General features: G+C 36.4%; 1 protein-coding gene across 11 annotated transcripts in view; it reads left to right on the plus strand.

Moving 5' to 3' along the window:
• THOC2 (THO complex subunit 2) overlaps positions 1 to 20941 on the plus strand; it is a 103429-nt gene that overhangs the window by 69777 nt on the left and 12711 nt on the right. For 4 of the 11 annotated variants that reach the window (XM_067723313.1, XM_067723315.1, XM_067723317.1 and 1 more), the window contains 15 exons: positions 841 to 937; positions 3024 to 3141; positions 4126 to 4305; positions 5115 to 5279; positions 9355 to 9630; positions 10893 to 11034; positions 11492 to 11649; positions 12597 to 12725; positions 13089 to 13220; positions 13308 to 13492; positions 13995 to 14173; positions 14419 to 14521; positions 15194 to 15624; positions 15825 to 15883; positions 17288 to 17419. In XM_067723313.1, coding sequence (XP_067579414.1) covers positions 841 to 937; positions 3024 to 3141; positions 4126 to 4305; positions 5115 to 5279; positions 9355 to 9630; positions 10893 to 11034; positions 11492 to 11649; positions 12597 to 12725; positions 13089 to 13220; positions 13308 to 13492; positions 13995 to 14173; positions 14419 to 14521; positions 15194 to 15624; positions 15825 to 15883; positions 17288 to 17419 — 2486 coding nt within the window. Of the gene's footprint in view, positions 1 to 840; positions 938 to 3023; positions 3142 to 4125; positions 4306 to 5114; positions 5280 to 9354; positions 9631 to 10892; positions 11035 to 11491; positions 11650 to 12596; positions 12726 to 13088; positions 13221 to 13307; positions 13493 to 13994; positions 14174 to 14418; positions 14522 to 15193; positions 15625 to 15824; positions 16609 to 17287; positions 17420 to 20941 lie in introns of all 11 variants that reach the window. The other 7 variants (XM_067723318.1, XM_067723320.1, XM_067723319.1 and 4 more) reach the window with 5 other exon arrangements.

Raw genomic sequence — 20941 nt, forward strand, 5'->3', positions numbered from 1 at the left:
TGAGGGCAGGACCTGTGTTTTGTCCATTGTCCTTTAGGTGCTCAGCAAATAATTCTTGAAAAGGCTGCAGATCACTTGACTTTACTGGGGTCTCCTCCTCTTTTTTTTTTTTAAAAAAGGCCACGCCGTGCTGCATGCAGGATCTTGGTTTCCTGACCAGGGATTGAACCCATGCCCCCTGCATTGGGCGTGCCAAGTCTTAACAATTGGATGGCCAGGGAAGTCCCTCCTGCTCTTGTCTTGAGTGGGGTTTTCTCCCTACTAATGTGATAAGGACTCCTGGCTAAAATTGGTCTTTTGATTGCCTCTTGGTCTGGCAATGTTTCCTTGCCCCTCCACAACTAGTGGCATGTTCCTAGATAAAATGAGATTTTTTTGTGTGACTCAGACATTTGAGGGGCAGGTGTTTTGTTGATCATTCAAGTTTACTGAGTTATCTGCAAGATTTTGTTGTGGCCTAATTAACGTCACAAGTTATGGAATCAGGCCGTATAAGTTTGAATCACTGTTCTACCTCATACCAACTGTGTGTCCATGAGCAAGTTACGTGACCTGTCTGTTCGGAATTTCCCTCATCGATAGGTTTATACCAACCTGAGATAATTACTGCAAAGGTTAAATGAGATAATTACATAAAGAGCTTAATAGACTGCTTGGCATATGTATGGTCAATAAATATTAGCTATTATTAATTATAAAATTCTGTTCAGTGGCATCAGCAATACAATTTTTCCCACCTCATTTTGTTTGGGAAATTTCGTTGAAATAACACTTAATATTGTGCTTTTTGTTTTATGAACTGTTTTTTAAAAAGCCCTATTCCTTTTTTATCTCATATAGGTCTGGCTAGTTTCTGTGGTGCAGTTTTTCGTAAATATCCAATTGATCTTGCTGGTCTTCTTCAATATGTGGCTAATCAGCTAAAGGCAGGCAAAAGGTATTCATAGCAAATTATATGTAAATGAAATTCAGTAATTAGAGTACTTCTGCCGGTATTGGGATACTGACATTACTATTATGTTGAAAAACTGTTTGTTGGTTGTAGGCTTAAGAAAATAATTGCTCACTTATTTATATGGAATTCTTTAATTAAAAGAAATAACTTAAAATATGCAGAAAGAAATGTAATATTTGGCTATATGTGTAACTCATTAAAGTAACTAACTCACTTTGACTACCAGTTAGGCTTTTGAATAAATGGTTGATATGGTATATTGTAAATCCTCTTATGGCAAAACTCATTGCACTATTGATTATGCTACTGGACAGTAATTGGCCTTTACATTGAACATTTGGTAGGAATGTGTTTATTTTGAGGGTATATATAGTATCTTTAAAACACAACTATTTTTTGAATTTAAACTTCAGAGATAGGTAACACTAATGCACCTTTTGGACATTGTCTTCTTTTCTTTATAAATACTGAGTTTTATTATTTTATTCTGGACCAATATCAGTGCTTAGAGTTTGAATTGGAATGTATATTAAACCCCATCAGCAATAGACTGACTAGACTCAAAAGAACTGGAAATGGTTTTCAAAAGCTTTCTGGTAGAAAGCAAACAGAAATCTGTAAAGCTATCTGGTGCTCCAAACAAGTATTACCTAAGTAATTCTTGACAGATTATTTTGGTTTAGGGAAAGCTTAAAAAAAATTAGGTTTGGGATTTAATCCGCATATATCACTTGCTTTATACTCCTCTATTGGCCATTCGTATACATTTTACTCTTCTGTGTCTGTATAGGCCAGGAAAACATCACATTACTTTTAAATCTCTAGTTCAGTTTTCTGTACTGTGATATAGTTTTTGTGACCATCTAATGAAAAGATTGTTTAAAGGAAAAACAAAATATTTCATTGGTACTTGTTGCATACTTATTTGAAGAGGGCCCTCTTGTTTTCAAAAACTATGTTTAGAGAAGCGAGGCAAGTTGAGAGAGTAAGCACTTAATAAGAATCTTAGAAAACTGTTCCTTTGTCTATTAACTTGTGTCTTGGGTATACCTAGCTTTACCTTTCTTTGGAAAAACATCTGTATTTGTTCTGTAGGAAAGAATGTTTTTCCTTATCTTCATTACTTAACAAAGTAAGGAAGATCTTGGAAGTCATAAGGTGTTATTTCCATTGACAGTCCTAAACTTTGAGAATTCAAATGAATAACTGTTGGCACAGTAATAAATATGTGTAAGGCAGGCCACTAAACTGTCATCTTAGGCTCAAATATCACAACTTGGAATTTGCATTTCCTTCCTTTTTTCTTTTCTCCTCTCCCTCCCTCCATTCCTCCTAAGTGTGTGTGATTGTTTAAAGAGATGGCTCTATACTATCAAAAAATATATATTGAGCATCCTGTACTGGAGGATAAAAAAAAAATGTTATGAAGGGCATTATTGGGTTGGCTGCTAAAAATGAAATATGACCGTATATTAGATAAAAGTATTGCATCAGTGTTAGGTTTACTAAAGTTGATAACTGTTGCTGTGGTTATGTAAGAGAATAGCGATAGTCTTAGGAAACACATTAGCAATTTTAGGGGTAATTAGGAATTTTAGGTACCTCTAAAATGATGTTACTTACTAGATAAGTTACTCTCACATAGTTCAAGAAAATTGTGAGAGAGAGAGAGAGAGTGTGTGTGTGTGTGTGTGTGTGTGAGAGAGAGAGAGAGAGAGAGGGAGGGAGGGAGGGAGAGAGAGAGAGAGAGAGAGAGAGAGAGAGAGAGAGAGAGAGAAGATGGGGGAGAGAGAGAGAAAGCAGAAATGATAAAGTGAACGGGATGTTCACAATGTTAATAACAGGTGAAGTAGGGATAAAGGCTATGTGGGTGTGCTTTGTACTGTTCTTATCTTTGTATCCTATCTGTAAGTTTGAAATTACTTCCAAGTAAAAAGTTAAACATACTACATGCCCCAAATATTTATATACAAATAATTTAGGGATTCTTAGTATATTAATTACAATTCATTTTTACTTTTATGTTTGAAGTTTCAACTATAGACTATTTCTTATTTTTCCTAAATAGTTTTGACCTGCTTATATTGAAAGAAGTGGTACAAAAAATGGCAGGAATAGAAATTACAGAAGAAATGACAATGGAGCAACTAGAGGCCATGACTGGTGGAGAGCAACTAAAAGCTGAGGTGAGAATTGCTCTTTTTGTTTAGTGACTCAAAATTCAAAATGTATGCATGCTCCCTTTTAAAATCGCATCAAAAAAAATAAAATACTTGGGAATAAACATCACCAAGGAGGTGAAAGACTTATAAGCTGAAAACTACAAAACATTAATAAAGGAAATTGAAGATGATTCAAAGAAATGGAAAGATATCCCATGCTCTTAGATTGGAAGAGTTAACATTGTTAAAATGGCCATGCTACCCAAAGCAATCTATAGATTGAATGCAATACCTATCAAATTACCCATGACATTTTTTACAGAACTAGAACAAATAATCCTAAAATTTATATGGAACCATAAAAGACCCAAAATTGCCAAAGCAATCCTGAGGAAAAAGAACAAAGCAGTAGGCATAACCCTCCCAGACTTCAGACAGTGTTACAAAGCTGCAGTAATCAAAATGTACGCATGTTCATAATAAAGAATTTAAACAGCACATAAGTACATAAAGCTAAGTGTCAAAGCCATACATACCCTCCTCTTAAAATCGCCCCCACCTCCCTTTTAAAAATTGCGATATACTAGTTATTTTAACCTTTTTAAAAAAGCTGAAACAAAGTGTAAAAGACAGTAAGTAATACATCTGGAGGGAAATAAATATCAAATCTTCTGTGGTCCTTGATACCCCAATGGGCATAAATCTGACAGTTGTTGACTCTGCCCCACACTGACTAAAGGATAATCCTTTATAAGGGACTGCATGGTAGAAAGTGGAAAATATGTAGAAGTTTAAAGACAGTTGACAGTTATCTTTAAGCCAGTGACTAAAGCCAGTGGCAGTAATAGTGTCAGTAAAATAAATTTGTAAAGAGAGGGAAGGAATGTAGAGTGTGTGGGTTTGTTATCTTCAGGATTGTAACCAAACCCTTTCTGTGTTTTTTCTTCAAATCAGATGGCATGTTTTATGTACTGGTACACTGGTAAAGTTATGTCTTCTCTTTTGCAGGGTGGTTACTTTGGCCAGATAAGAAACACTAAAAAATCCTCCCAGAGATTAAAGGATGCACTATTAGACCATGACCTTGCTCTTCCTCTCTGTTTGCTTATGGCTCAGCAGAGGAATGGGGTAATCTTTCAGGAAGGTGGAGAGAAACATTTGAAACTCGTGGGAAAGCTCTATGATCAGGCAAGTTAAAGTGGCCTTTGTGTTTCTGTGGGTTTTTAAATCTTGATAGTGGAAAATATAGAATGTGATACAATTTGAAAAATGTCATTTTGCACATCATATATATATCATATGATATATATTATATACAATATATAATATGTAATTATATATATAATAGACATTCTGGAAATTGGGACTCTTTGCAAATTATGATATTTAAGAGATGGATCTAGGGGATATAATAATATGTATAATGTTTTCAGTTAAGTAGATAACGTCAAGTTGTTTGCTCTCATCTTTTCTGATCTCTGGAAATCTGGAATTTCAGCCACAACAAAGTAGATATGATCTTCATTTATAAAATATATTTAAAAATATTAAGCACCAAAACCTATGGTTAGCCTACAAGATGTGTTTAACTGTCACCAACTATATTACAAGGAAATAAAAAACATCATATTTTATAAAGTTTGCGACTTTTAAGGGCCAAGAAAATTGACTTGCATATACATAAAATTGTTCTATGTGACTTAGATAAATATATTCTGCTACTAAAGGTGGTGAACAATAGCTTGGAACTTGAGACCTTGGTTGACTATTAAAGTCTTAGATTAGTCAACTTTTCAGGACTTGGGTATCTTTTTTGTAGTATGATATATGATTAAGTTTGTAGATTGTCTCCAAAGTTCTTTCAAGTAGTAAAATTTGAATTCTTAATTGTTAATCAAAATATTGTTAAAATATATCTTAGTCATTTTGGAAAATGTTATATTGGTTTAGTAAAATGGTAGCACATTTGTGTTTTTTGTCTTATTTTTTAAATTTAGTGTCATGATACCCTGGTACAGTTTGGTGGGTTTTTAGCATCTAATCTAAGCACAGAAGATTATATAAAGCGAGTGCCTTCAATTGATGTGCTCTGTAATGAATTTCACACACCCCATGATGCAGCATTTTTCCTGTCTAGGCCAATGTATGCACACCATATTTCGGTAAGTATAAGTATCTTTGCTGCCATTCAGGAATGATTCCACATTACTACTTAACTGTTTTATTTGTAAATGCATTTTAATTTGACATAGATAGAGTTGCTCTTTTGTTAATACTCAGCTCTGTGCAGTGGGCAATGAAAATATCCCCTTTAAAAAGTAAGTCTTACTAGTTCTATAATTTTATTGTTACTACACCACCAGTTGTCCAAGTTGATGTCTTATGGGCCCTCTAGAACTATAGTTCTCCAACATTAGTGCAGCTCATCAGGGAATTATTAGAGAATCACCAAGGAAGCATCTTAAAAACTCAACCCCATGTCCATAAATTCTAATTTAGTAATTTGAATGGTACCTGGGGATTTTTGTTTTGTTTTTGTTTTTTTAACAAGCACTAGATGATTCTGATGCAGGCGAATGTGGTACGTCATTCTGAGAAACACTCCTCTTGAATACAGAGAATCCTGTTTCCTCAGTGACAGTATCACTGTCAGACAGTTGACTTGCTATTACATGTACTGCCTTGAAAGAAATAAAGACTGACAGACTTAACCACCCCCAAACATTCTAAATACTCTTGCACTCTCTGTTGTGTAACTTCTAGGAAAGGTATATTCATGGCTCTTGTTTTATTTCTCTCCACCTAAATGAAACAACTGACAACAAACAACAACAAAAAGCAAACTAGAGCGAGCCCTCCCAAGCAGGGTATCCTGTTAGTGACTGTATTGAAATTCAAGTAAGGTTGTGGGGGAAGAGAAGACAGCCCTCCTTCCTTTTCTCTATCTGCCACCTGGACTCTTCCCTTTAAACCAGTTACCTCTAATAGGAATTTACTTTTCCTTTTCCCTCAGGGCCATGGTCAGTACTCTGTTTGGAAACTGTGGTACTTCCCCACTCTGACTGGAGCCCAAGCATATTCTTCATTTTTCTGTAGGCTTAGATTCTGGCCCTTCTGTTTATCTGTTGTTGTTTTTTAAGTCTATGCTATGCAAGGCTTTCACTACAGATTTTGAGGAAGATCTTGTTCCCTTATCTTTAAGTAGGCTCCCTTCTTGTTCCCAGTGGGGATACAGGGCTGTGTAGTAGAGTGGGGGAAAAGGTGCTGAGAAATTTGGGATCTAATTGATCATTTAATCAACCATCAGCTGTTAGTGTTTACATATCAACTGCTACAGTCTCACACTTACCCTCTAACAACTAACTAAATGTTAATTGATTCAGTTATCACTTGTAATACTGTGCTGTACTCTCTAGAGGGAAAAAGGGAATAAGGGAGTAGGATTGGGCTGCTTCTTCTCCTTTAGACTCTCTCAATCCAGAAAATTGTTATGCTCTCTTTGTGTAGTTATGTTTTGTGTTGTCGCCCCACCCCACAGTAGATCAGTCTCAGCTATACAACAGGGGACCTGATTTCTTGAAGGACTGAGGTGGGAGAATTGCTTCATCTCAGAAATTCTGACCTGCCCTGTGCTATACTGAGAAGTGACACACTAATCAGCGCTATTGAACCCTAGCAAACAGGAACACCTGGTTGCCTGAGGTTGGCTGAACTTTTCCAGGTCAGAAAATGGAGCAGGTCATTCATACCAACAGCTACTTTTTCCGTAGCCTGTGTAAAATATTGTGTCTTTGTCATTTAAGAGATAAAAATATCTAAACAAAGAAATGTCATTTTCCTTTCAAGTTTGAGGAGAAAAACAGAGAACTATACAGAGGTGGCTATACAACCAAATCAGGGGTAGGCCACATGCCACCCTCTAGAAAGGGAATTCCTCGGCAACCTTGGTTACACTGGATTGGGCATCCAGGCTTTCCTAGGGATCCTTACTTTTGCCTCTTGGGTGAAAGCCCCTCTTGAAGAACCTTTGATGAGAGAGTATGAGTATTAGAGGGCTGCTAGGTCCCTTCCATAAATTGACTATTGGCAGGCTCTCATGGGAATAACATTGCTGGGCCAAGAGCTTTTTGAACAGTAATTAGAAGTACAGCGGGGAATTCCCTGGCGGTCCAGTGGTTAGGACTCTGCACTTCCACTGCAGGGGGCATGGGTTCGATCCCTGGTTGAGGAACTAAGATACCGCATGCTGCATGGCACGGCCAAAAACAACAAAAAAAAGTACAGTAACAGTGGGTATCAGTTCTATTCCGTAGGTCTAGTTCCCCAGGTGACTTTGTAGAGCTGTTATACTTATCTACTTGACTGAAGATGTGAGCTTGAAGAAGGGTTAAACTGACTTTAGGCAAGGAAATATTTGTCCTAGGCAAATATGCAGTATAGCTGTCTTTTCTGATCAAGCTTTTTTTTCAACTAGATAGGAATGAGGGGGGTGCCTGGAAATAGAAGTCACAGATTCAGAACCAAAGGATTAGGGAGACTGGGGCTATTCTATAACACTGTCATACCTGTAACCTAATTTTCAGTTTTAATTGCTGAGAGCCACCTTGCAGCACTGGTCTAAAAGAAAGGCTTTTCCCCTAGTTCATATTCTGAATATGACCAAATCAGGTAGATAAGCTATCTTATTTAGGTAGTTTCATCACTGTTTTATTCTGTGTTTTGTTAGAACCTCAACAGCTGTCTTTCTGTTCACATAGATTCATATTAGTTGCCTTCAATAGGACCCACCCTCAAAAATTTAAAAGCCTTTCTTATCCCAGCTGCTATTCTCTCAGGTCTCTGGTGTAATTGGACCTCTCTCCTAAGTAATGTTCTTTATATTTATAGCTTTGCCACCTATGTGGCCTCAGTAGTTACCAGCATGCTCTCTAAAATGGGGAAGACAGGAGATAATTTTTCCCACTTCTAAAGTAATTGTATGATTCTCAGAGCCTGTTTGAGATACCCTGTGGAACAAAGAGTACTTGGCATGCCTTCAATCCAGTGAGCCTGGGGTATGGAGCGCTCAGGAGGGACGGCAGCTGGACTGTAGGAGCCAAGACTCTTTTTGCCTATCACGATGCAGAACTGGAAGTGGGACCTTTGACTTCAGACCTTCTAGTTCTGGGCTCCATGTTTAGCACAAACTGTAAATGATTTAAGTGCTTTCTAGCATAAAGAAGAAGCTAGTTTTAGATCTCCTCTTAGGTTCATCTTCAGGGATGATGCCTAACCCAGACAGTTTTCTGGGTGAGAGCTCTTTCGTCTCAAAGAGACTGAAGGACATGAGATAATAGCAACAACTCCACTTTGTATTGTTTTCTTTTTTATGTTTGACACACATTCTATGAACTAATATGTAGTCCCTCCCATTGTACTAACAGATTCTTTTTCTCATACAATTAAGGGTATGGCCTTCCTCTGACTCTCCCCCAAATTAGGATAAACCAATCAGGCCAAAAAAAGCTGTGGTTTAAGTCAGTTCCCACATGCTTTAAACTCCAGTATACCATAGCCATTCAGAGAAAATCATAATTTAGCTTAGCAATAGGGTTACCAGTTGGTCCTGGTTTGCCTGAGACTTTCCCGGTTTTAGCACTGCAGTCTTGCATCCTGGGAAACCCCTCAATCACTGGAAAACCTGGACAGTTGGTCCCCCTACTTAGCGGTCTTATGGTAACGTTCTCATAACCTTTCTTTGTGTTGATCCAGCTTCTTAATTGACAAATCGTAACAGATGATAGGGGCTACATGTAGTGATAAAACATTCTGTTTTGGTTGGCTGTTACTAGTTCCATTCTGCCTCTTTACTAGTGTTAAGACCCTCTACTTGGTTCCCTTGAATATCTCAAAAGCAGGAGTGGAAACCCTGCATGTTCAATCCTTCATGCAACAGCAAGAGAGAGTAGGGTGGGGGAAATGGACAGGGGGCCCACATACCCTATTCACTTACTCAACAGGTCAGATGCAATAAGAATCTTTGGAAAAGCTCATAGTAAGCACACAGGGCTAAATATTGAAACAGCTTCCAGGGATGATTTATCTTAAAAGAAATGTTGTTGGTAAGAAATTAGAATTCCTGCAACAGTTTTGATTGGTCATCTTCTGATTCTTGAAAAGGGAACCTAGGTTTTTATACTATGAAAATCAGTGCTATAAATTATATTGTATGTGTGTGTTTTTACTTTTTATCTCCAGTCAAAGTATGATGAACTTAAAAAATCAGAGAAGGGAAATAAACAGCAACATAAAGTTCACAAGTACATTACATCATGTGAAATGGTGATGGCTCCTGTCCATGAAGCAGTGGTTTCCTTACATGTTTCCAAAGTCTGGGACGACATCAGCCCTCAATTCTATGCCACATTCTGGTCATTGACAATGTATGACCTTGCAGTTCCACATACCAGCTATGAACGGGAAGTCAATAAACTTAAAGTCCAGATGAAAGCAATTGATGACAATCAGGAAATGGTAGGTTTTTGGTCTAGTAGCTCAAGTACAATAACTTCATGGTATTAATTCAACATTATCCATACTTTGGAATTGTATTAGCTCAGGTTCCTATCTTGTTGTTACACATAATGTTTTTCTAAGTGGGTTTAGAGGTTATTCTCTCCATGGGTGGGGCAGGGGCTTGGTGAGTACGTGGAGGTTATGACCAATCAAAAGGTATTTGAGGGCTGTGTTAGCAACTTAAAATGATCTACTTAACTCCAATTGCAAGAGCAATAGGAATTCCCCAAAGGAGAATCCTTTAGGAGAAAGCTTTATTGAAGAGGTGAGTCTTGAACTGGATAGGCCTTGAAGATAGGTTAAGTTTGGAAATATGGAGGCAAATTGGTGACTGTAAAGCTTCAGCAAAGGTATGAAGTAGTCTGAGGTTCAAAGAGACCACTTTTACTGTGGCGATTGGGCTTAGTGATAAATTTGAAAGGTTAGGTTGGGGCCAGGTGATGTAGAGCGATGAAAGTTAGAAAGGAAGGCTTGAGGGACTTCCCTGGGGGTCCAGTGGTTAAGACTCTGCGCTCCAAATATAGGAGGCCGGGGTTTGATCCCTGGTTGGGGAACTAGATCCTGCACGCATGCCGCAACTAAAAGTCCACATGCCGCAACTAAAAGAAGATCCCGTGTGCTGCAACGAAGATCCCACGTGCCTCAACTAAGACCCGGCGCAGCCAAATAAATAATTAGTTTTTAAAAATGCACTTAAAAAAAAAAGGAAGGCTTGATAAAATTGAGAGCTATTTTAGATTCCTCAGTGGGGAAGTGATAATGGTAAAAATGGTACTTTAGGCAGATTGCTTGTGACGGTGATATGAAGGATACGTTTGATAGGGCAAGGGACTGGCATTAGGCGGGAGACCAACTAGGTGGCTTTTTGGGTAATTCATTATGAAGTACTGAGAGCATAGACTATGGTGGAGGTAGTAGGAATGCAAAAGACTTGTAAGCAGTTAGAATATTGGAACAGAGAAGGAAGGATCAAAGATGATTCCATGCCTCAGAGTAAAAGTACCAGTGTTGAGAAGGTATCCTGTTTTGATAGTGTACGAAGACTGACTTTGTCTTGGATTTGTTGAATGGAGGTGAAAGCACATCCAAGTGGACTCCTAAACATCCCTGTTGAAGTAATTAGTATAAGATATCAGCATTTATCTCCTCAAATTTTTTAATTAAAAGAAGGAGAGGTAATGTGCCTGTAGTTAGAAAAGTATCCAACTTATACTTTGTAGCCTCCAAATAAAAAGAAAAAAGAGAAGGAGCGATGTACTGCCCTTCAGGACAAGCTTCTTGAAGAAGAAAAGAAGCAGATGGAACATGTACAGCGAGTGCTACAGAGACTGAAACTGGAAAAGGACAATTGGCTTTTAGCAAGTAAGTTGTTGGAATTGTTACATTTCTGCCACTGCTACATTAAAAAAGCAAACTTTTATAACTTTGGAGGTATTGAAGTATATTATGTTTGTATTTCAACTCAGTGTTCACTATCCCATTCTTTGGTTATTCATTAACGCAGAGTCGACTTCACATGTTCACTGAAGGAACAGATTTAATTTGCTGGTGAAATTAATTAACTTAAAACTACAATATTGGCAGCTTATCATTCAACTTTTCTGTATAAAATCTTATCTCTGGAGAAATTATAGGTAGAAAAATGTCCACAGAGTGAAAATGAAAGTCTTATCCCAGGCATGACCTTTTGGTTACAAACTATAAATAGTTTGTGGTTTTATATCATTCTCTACACTAAAGTTTATGTTGTCATGTTTAGTGGCCTTGAGGCACTTGAGGAAGAAGTTTACCACTTAATATATTCTTCCCTTATTTTTAGAATCTACCAAAAATGAGACCATCACAAAATTTCTACAGCTGTGTATATTTCCTCGATGTATTTTTTCAGCAATTGATGCTGTTTACTGTGCTCGTTTTGTTGAATTGGTACATCAACAGAAAACTCCAAATTTTTCCACACTTCTTTGCTATGATCGAGTAAGTTCTTTTTATTGCAACCTTTAAAAAAAAGTCTCACACAAAGATAGCTAAACATTATATATAATCTATAGAGGTATTATTGTGTGTGTGGTTAAAAGCATGAACTCAAGAGCCAAGTGCCTGAACTTGAATCCTAGCTCTGCTACTTTCTAGCTATATGATCTTTGGCAAGTTTTTTTTAACCTCTCTGTGCCTCAGTTTTCTATCTGTAAAACGGGATAATAGTACCTGCTTCATTAGATTGTTATGAGGAATAAATGAGTCACTATACACAAAAGCACTTTGAGTAGTGCCTGATATATAATAAGCACCCCTAGTTAATCCATTAACTCAACATTTGGGTTTATATGTTTGTCATAATAGGCAGAACTCTCTTCTCCATTTTTAACCTTCACCCCCTCAAGAAGCAATGAAAAAGCTTACACTTTTGCACATATATAAAAGCAGGGATGCTTTTCAATGTGGTCACATTCACATATTTTTGCATCTGGCTTTTTTCATAATAATAAGTTGCTGCATTTTGTGGTCTAAAAACATGACGTATGTTACAGCCTCTCAGCTGCCTATTTCTAGTTTCTATCAGCCTCGCCTCTGCTTACTGTCCCCTTAACCCCAGTAATATCTATGGCTAAGTCTTTGTTAAATAAGTTACGTTGTAATAATAATGATAGTTTTTTTCTTCCCTCATTGTAAATCCGCTTTCTTTATAAAAGTGGTTTTTTTTTGTTGTTATTGTTGTTATTGTTGCTTTATGAATGTGCTATTTCCTCACAAAAGCCAGAATCTTTAAAGGTCTCTGGAATTGTGAATATAAAAGGGGAAGATGCATTTTGACTAAACTTACCTGTTTAGTTTATTATGATTTGCTATTACATGATCTTTTAATATTTTGAACTAATTTTGACCTTGATTTTTTTTTATTTTTCACACATTGTTTTCTGTAGGTTTTCTCTGATATAATTTACACAGTCGCAAGCTGTACTGAAAATGAAGCTAGTCGATATGGGAGATTTCTTTGCTGCATGTTAGAGACTGTGACCAGGTGGCACAGTGATAGAGCCACATATGAAAAGGTATGACAAATACTCTTACATTTTACCCATTTACCATGTATATAATGACCGCTTCCAGTAAGCTCTGGGTTCAGTTTTAAAAGGGAAGCTGAGTTTAAGATTCAGTTGTACAACAATGTTTAAAATTTAAGCACAATTCATTCATTATTAAAAAACATGCTATATTTTTATCCTATCTCAAACTGACATTTCAAATTAATGTCATTGAATAAGGTGGATCTTTCTGTGAAAACTACCTATCATTGAAAATACACATTATATTTTCACATGGAATCATTAATCTAGTCTACTTAAGTTTCAGCTTCTACTATTTTGGAGGACAGAATTTTTCTTTAAAAGTGACAGCCTATTTTTTGCCCTTAGGAATGTGGAAATTATCCAGGATTTCTTACTATATTACGGGCAACTGGTTTTGATGGTGGAAATAAAGCTGATCAATTAGACTATGAAAATTTTCGACACGTTGTACATAAATGGCATTACAAACTAACCAAGGTAAGAAAAAATTGTATTTCTCAAAGGTGGTTTTTTCTCTTCATACTTATACTTTTTTAATAACAGATCTTAAAATGTTTGTTGTAGGCATCGGTACATTGCCTTGAAACAGGCGAATATACTCACATCAGGAATATCTTGATTGTGCTGACAAAAATACTTCCTTGGTACCCAAAAGTTTTGAATCTGGGTCAGGCTTTGGAAAGAAGAGTGCATAAAATCTGCCAAGAGGAAAAAGAGAAGAGGCCAGATCTATATGCATTGGCTATGGGGTAACACAATTATACTTTAATGTGATTTATGAGACTAGATTACAGAAGGATTCTGAAGACTTTAAAATGTCTTACAGTGTTGAAGTTTATCTTCTGCCTTACTTCAGGAGATTATGGGAGATTATGCGATCATGTTCCCACAGGCTGGTGAGAGTTGTCACTTCTGATTATCAGCTTCCGGTCTATACTGGATGATAGTTTCAAAAATCATATATAGTATATCTTGGTTTGGAGGAAATGTAATTTTATCATCAGTTGAGTTATCAAATCTTCAATAGTGGAAAAAAGGCATTTTAGTTGAAGGATTAGTTTACATTGAAATTTTTAAGAAAGCATCTAGGTTCTCTTATAAAGACATTCAGGAACTTACTGAAAATTAATATTTTTTATTCTCTGGAATCAAGTAGCAGAGTGAATAACTTGCTAATTTTATTCTTTTAAACCCCATGTTTGTGCCTTTTGACTTGTATTTGTATATTTAAACACTTTGTGCGACTTTCAGCTACTCTGGGCAGTTGAAAAGTAGAAAGTCATACATGATACCTGAAAATGAGTTTCATCACAAAGACCCCCCTCCGAGGAATGCAATTGCCAGTGTACAAAATGGGCCTGGCGGTGGGCCTTCTTCATCGTCAGTAGGAAGTGCATCTAAATCGGATGAAAGCAGTAATGAGGAGACTGGTATGCTTATTTGTAGAAATTTATAAGTAATACATTTTGTTTCAGCAAACTGAAATGTTTTGTATCACATGACAAGTAAAATGCTGGCTTAGTGTTACTTTTTTAATCCCTAAGTAGGAGTATGTAACTGTCAAGAAGTGATCAGCCCTTTGTTTCTTTCTATCTAGTCTCTAATCATTTTGCTGTGCAATTGTAGCTTATTTACATCTAGGGGCTTGTCAAATAAAACCTTACCTTTATTTCAGATAAATCAAGGGAGAGATCTCAGTGTGGTGTGAAAGCAGTTAATAAAGCTTCTAGTGCCACACCAAAAGGGAATTCAAGCAATGGAAATAGTGGCTCTAACAGGTAGGAACACTGTGCTGTATGTCAGAATTCTGAATTCTTACATGATTAAGCAACCTCATTAGACATGAATGACAGAGGGTGATAGATGAATACTATGGAAGTCATTTTTGTTGGACTGAGAAATTTTGTCTATCCTGCTGTTTTGATGATGTGCTTACCATTCTCACATTTTGTATAATGCTGAGACTGACTTTGTTTCCTCTGCTGGGATATGCAGGGGAATGTATGTGGTGAAGTTAAAAAAAAATTTTAGGATTGAGTGTTTGCTGTGTACAATCTGGGTAAGAATAATTAACATGAGAGAAGCCTACTAATTTAGACCAGTGGTCCATCCAGCCAAGTAATCCAGTTCCTGATGGTAGCACCCTTGGTTGGCTTATGGGATAGTTTTGAGTTGTTACTTTGTAATCCTCAAAGGTTATGAACATGTACAAAAAAAGGGCCTAACATCACTTTAATTATTCTTTTTTAATCTGCTATTTGTGAATTTGGTTATTATTTACTGGATAAAGAAGTACTTGCTTTTTACTTGTCTTAAAGTTGTCCTTTAGTTTTTAAAGGGCTACTCATAGTTCTAGAATTTTTGAAGTCAGTAAGAAACGCTTTATGATTTATAACATTGAATGTATTTTATGACCATTTGTCTTAAAATGTCATGTTTTTATTCTTAAGCAGCAAAGCTGTTAAAGAAAATGACAAAGAAAAAGGGAAAGAGAAAGAAAAAGAGAAAAAAGAAAAGACTCCAGCTACTACTCCAGAGGCCCGAGTACTTGGTGGTAAAGATGGTAAAGAAAAACCGAAGGAAGAACGGCCAAATAAAGATGAAAAAGCAAGAGAGACGAAGGAAAGAACACCTAAGTCTGACAAAGAGAAAGAAAAATTCAAGAAGGAAGAAAAAGTTAAAGATGAGAAATTCAAGACCACTGTCCCCAATGCAGAATCAAAGTCGACTCAAGAAAAGGAAAGAGAGAAGGAGCCATCCAGAGAAAGAGATATAGCAAAGGAAATGAAATTAAAGGAAAACGTTAAAGGAGAGAAAACACCAGTTTCTGGGTCCTTGAAGTCACCTGTTCCCCGATCAGATATTGCAGAGCCTGAAAGGGGCAAGTTTGATTTATATTTGTTTACCTTTGGTTGTTGTAATATAAAGTTGGTTCTTGTCTTGTTATTATGGCAAGTTATCTAGGGACTTTAGTAGGGGGAACTAATACTTGATAACCTTAGAAGTTGGTGATTTTTTTTTAAGTGTGTGGAAAAAAGTGGAAACATACCTTATTGTGACTATTTCTTTTCATCCCAACAGAACAAAAACGTCGCAAAATTGATACCTACCCTTCTCCATCACATTCCGCAACAGTAAAGGTTAGTATAGCCTGAGGAAGGCAGCGTCCATGTTAGGCTCACCTGTTTGGAATACGTGTCCTGACTTCCTTCAAGTCTTGTGCCAAGTATTCACTGGAGCCACTGGAGGTTTTATGTTGCATTAGAAAATGAATTTTTTACATATTGGTGGACTGATATTTTTTTCCTATTGAGTATTTTTCTTATAAAAATATTAAAACTTCAAGGACCTAGCACTAATTTTGTAGTGTTTCAAAGTGCAAGAGAAATTTTACCCAGAAGTGCCTCACTGCTTTACGCAGTCTTTTTTGGAGTGCAATGGTAGCTACAAGCAAATGAATCTTTTCAGCAGAATGAAGCCTATTTTTCGGCATAAATATTGAAGAATATATAGCACTGAAGACTTCCTGGATGATACAGGATAAACAAGATACCTCTGAATTCATCAAGCTTCTTGATGAGCATCATACCGATGTGTGCCTTCTAAGAAGGAGTCTTGAAAGGAGTTCCATTTTAAAGTCTCCTTGGTGATCAGTTCTCCTGTAGTTGTGTATATTCAGTGAGCATGCAGCTTCTGTTGTATCTTCCCTTGGAGGTTTGTTTATACCCATTGGGTTCCCAACAAGTTGAACCTTGCGTTACGATAAAAGCAGATGTGGCATCCAATTCTACCACCCAGCAAAGAGAAACCCCAGGCATTCAACTGCAGCACAAAATCGTGGGTGTAGCCTTCTTGAAGACTCAGGGTAGCCATTCCTTGCTCCATATTTAATTTTAATTCTAAACTCATCTAATTTCATGGAATCTTTGAATTTGCAGTACGTTGAACTTTTAAACCTGTAAGTTAACTAATTCTTCATCAAGAGCACTGTGGTTGAATACCATAATTGATTTCATTTTCTTTCTTTTTTTAAGTGCTTTTTTTTGTGGGAGGTATGAGATTCACTGTTAGAGGCACTTTGCAAAAAAAAAAAGTGATTACTCTTTTATAAATACATTTTGTTTTCTTGTTAATGTAATGCCACTGAGTTTTCTGGCTAGGATAAAATGTGTATATATTTATGGTGGAGTCACAAGTAAAGGAAAATTTGAAACCTCCCTATTAAAGAAAAACTATGAAAATATAAGGCAATATTGTTCTTCCACAGTGACCTCCACTATTTAAAACTTTTTGTGGAGAAAAAATGTTTTGCTTTCTTAAGCCTTTTACCATTATCTGTAGTTTAAATGCAGTGTTATGAAAAATGTGGCATTGACATTTATTTTAAAGTTCTGAGCAGAGAAAGATTTTTGTTTATTACAATGAGTACATATAATTTAGTTTTTTTTAAACATTACAATTCCATTACATAGTTTTGCTTTTGTTTTTTACTGTTGATATTCATATAACGATGACATCACGAGATTTATCCTCACAAGAAGTAGCTGGTTTATTTCCAGGTTACAGCCATACTTCCCAAAGTTCCTCTGGGTTCTGAGAACTATGCCAGCTCACCTGTCATCTCCATTCATTTTCTACAGGACAGTCTCATCGAACTCAAGGAGTCTTCAGCAAAGGTTTGAGTCTTTTAAAATCATCATGCCTAAGTAAAACAAAGAAAAATTCTTTACTTCATTTATTGAGTAGGTACCCTCACCCTAGTAAATTCAGTAAGTTAGTGGAATAACCTTTAAAAATACCTATCACAAACTGAAACAATGGATGACAATGGTCCCTTTTAATGAAATTGTTATAAAATGTGTGTAATGTGGCAACCTTTCTATAATCTCTCCTTGCTGTTATGCATTATCCTTTTATGCTTCAAAATCTGAAAGTAAGTTTAAGATTTGAGGAAGGAGTTGTTGGTTTCTTTTGAGGAGTAGGCTTATTTAATTTCTCAAAACAAATCTGTCAGGCTGTTTTCTAACTTTTTTAGATAACCCAAAAGGCCAAAAAATATATCTGATGCATTCACATAACTGTTCTAAAAACTGAGCCCATCTTAACCCATAAAAATCTTTATATCGCCTCTGCTGAGCTACCTTTTTGGTAGTTGTAGCATATTATCAAGAAGTATGGTTAATGTAAACTAATCATTCTCCTGGAGGGGAATACTCAACTTGATGGTTGTGTTTACATGTCAGTATTAATTCTTGCCTATTACTCTACTTTCTTGAGGATTCTGCTACTAAAAATCATGTGCAGTTTGTGTATCTTATTACAGAGTTCATTCATTTCATGGTTATAGTTGAATTGTCCAATGTTCATGTTATTTTGTCTTTATTATTATAAAATTTGTACCCTGTTTCACTTTGATTTTCTACTTTGCCTCCTCTTATAGCTGCTAAGTATGATTCCTTACTGGTGGACCAGTAAAAAATGATATTTTGAAACAAAGCCAGTTGACAGTACTAACTGCTTTTAGAACTGTTAGCTTTATAATGAAATGTCTGTGGCTTTTGGGCAAGTAAGCACTAATTTTTAACAGTTTAGATTAGCTGATGTGCCTGTGTCCTAAAATTATAGCATTGTTTTTAGAATATACTGTATTAATCAAAAGAGAATCAGTTGAACTGTGAATGCTTTCTTTTAAAGTAAAACTTTTTATTTGCTAAATTGAATATGTATTCCAGTATAGTAGGTTTTCATAACCAGAGTGGGATTGTGTATGTATGTCAGTCTTAACCATCAGTGGCTTGTGTGGACTATTTTAAATTCATGGGTTAACAATGTTACCTTGTGAATATTTATTTCCTGAAACATATTTTGAAGCAGTTGAAAACCTGCTGTTATAGTTAACTGGATTTTCTAAGCAATGATGAAGATTATGGTTCCTTACATTTGTGAAAGCCTTTTGAAAATAAAACATATGAGATAAACATATGTTATCTCATCTCATATTCATCACAGTGCTGTGAGGTAGGTAGGGCAGGTGGCAGTGTCTTTTTTAACAAATAAGAGACTAAAGTTCTTGATCTTTTCCCAGTGGCATATAACTTGTTAGTACCAAAACTTGGACTAAAATTAAGGTTCCTCAAGTGTTCCTACCACAATGAAAACAAAAATTCCAAAAAAAAATATGGTTCCTTGATTCTTAGCACCCATTTCAATAGTAGTTGAAAGGGTTCTTAACTTCTTTCGTGTGTTTGTCTTATTTTTTAAATTACAGTGATCCCCCCACCCCGCTTAAAAAAAAAGGATGGTGATTTTGTGGGCATTTAAAATTCAATGGATTTATTCCACATTCAACCAGAAAATTTTGAAAATGGCATATGAATACCCTTGTAAAAATTGCAACTCATACCACTTTTCAGATCCTTAGTGCTTAGTATGGTACCTGGCAATATGATTAGGTATTCAGTAAATATTCGAAATGAACTCTTATGCCTTTGGACTTGGTAAAGCATAGTAGTTGATGTTGATTTTTTGTGTGTCTAAGAAAGTTTAATAGCATATGAATGTTTTAGAAAAAAAATTTCACTGGACTTTGAGTGCTCTCTAAAATTAATGATGTATAATTTAAACTTTCTGTGGTAGCTTTTACTTTTTAGAGGATTTGAAAGGTATGTGTCTATTTTTTCAGGTTACTTTGTCATCATACATATAAAAATGTTTCCCTGCTCTAGTTTGACCTTTTAGTTATACTTTGCCCCTAGGATCCTCCTTTTTACTAAACTAGTTACTATTTTCACTTTGTAATACACATGGACTTGGCTTTTCAAGTGGGATTCTAGTTTAGTGTCCAAATCTTTTCTGTCAGTTCACCTTGCTCCTTTTTTTTTTTTTGCGGTACGCGGGCCTCTCACTGTTGTGGCCTCTCCCGTTGCGGAGCACAGTCTCCGGACGCACAGGCCCAGCGGCCATGGCTCATGGGCCTAGCCGCTCTGCGGCATGTGGGATCTTCCCGGACTGGGGCACGAACCCGTCAGCCCTGCATTGGCAGGCAGACTCCCAACCACTGCGCCACCAGAGAAGCCCAAAAGCATGCTCCTTTAAACCAAGCTTCTCTGTAGTTTCAGAGGGCAGCAATAACCACCTCAGTAAAATTCAGCTTTTAATTCTGTTCATCATCTTAAAACAAGGATTTACAACCAACCAAACCTGAACCTACATGTGAGGCCATCTTTATATATTGTATCCTTAAAAGGGTCAGTGTGGCAGTGGTCTCTTAAACAGAATTTGAAGATCAGTCAAATTGTTTTTTTGGATCTAATGATCTCAATGTCAAGGATAAAAGCCAGTAAAAAACAGGATCCAGTAGTATCAGGAATAAAAGTAAATTAAAAAAAACCCAAATCCAACAACGCTACATGCAGATCAGTTTAACAAATCATTAATTTTATTCATCAAACACGTATTGAGTACTCACTATGTGTACAAGACACTAGGAAGTGTGTAAAAGTAGAAAAAGCACATTAGCTCCCCTACTATCCTGTAAACTATGTTATGGACAAAAATAAATGACATGAAATTAATTGGGAATTCCTGCCACAAAAAAAAAGGTTAATATAAAATAAGAGTTCACTGGACAGTGATTTGTGGAGTTGAGGGAATGTTGAAGTGCTGATGGCTTTCGATCTGTCTTTGAAGGCAAAGTAGGAGTTTAAGAGATTAAGATAAAAATGAGCGACCGTTCTGGTGAAGAGAACTGCTGGGAAGCACAGAGTGTTAGGGAGCAGCGGTAGCCGCAGCCTAGAGTACATTGGGTCACTCCATAGTAGGGTAGAATTGTGCAAGGGTTGTGAAGAGCTTGGAATACCCAAGCTAAGGAATATGCATTTTATTCCGTACTCAATGAGAGACTGTATGTTTTTGTGGAAAAGAGTATTGTGATCAGAACTATTCTTAGAAGGGTAGAAAGAAGGAATAGAATTGGTACATTTCTAAACTAAGAATTTCTAGGATTCCCAATTCTCTGCAATACAGAATTCAAGTTAGGTACACTTAAAAACTTCATTCTTGTGGAGGGGTGTATGTGTGTGTGTGTGTGTGTGTGTGTATGTATGTGTGTACACGTGCTTATTTGTAATCACAAACAAAAAAAATTTTTTACTGGAAGAATTAAGCAATACTTCCCTAAGATAAGTCTTCTTTGAGTA

Source organism: Pseudorca crassidens, chromosome X (assembly GCF_039906515.1).
Source record: "Pseudorca crassidens isolate mPseCra1 chromosome X, mPseCra1.hap1, whole genome shotgun sequence".
Lineage (NCBI taxonomy): Eukaryota > Metazoa > Chordata > Mammalia > Artiodactyla > Delphinidae > Pseudorca > Pseudorca crassidens.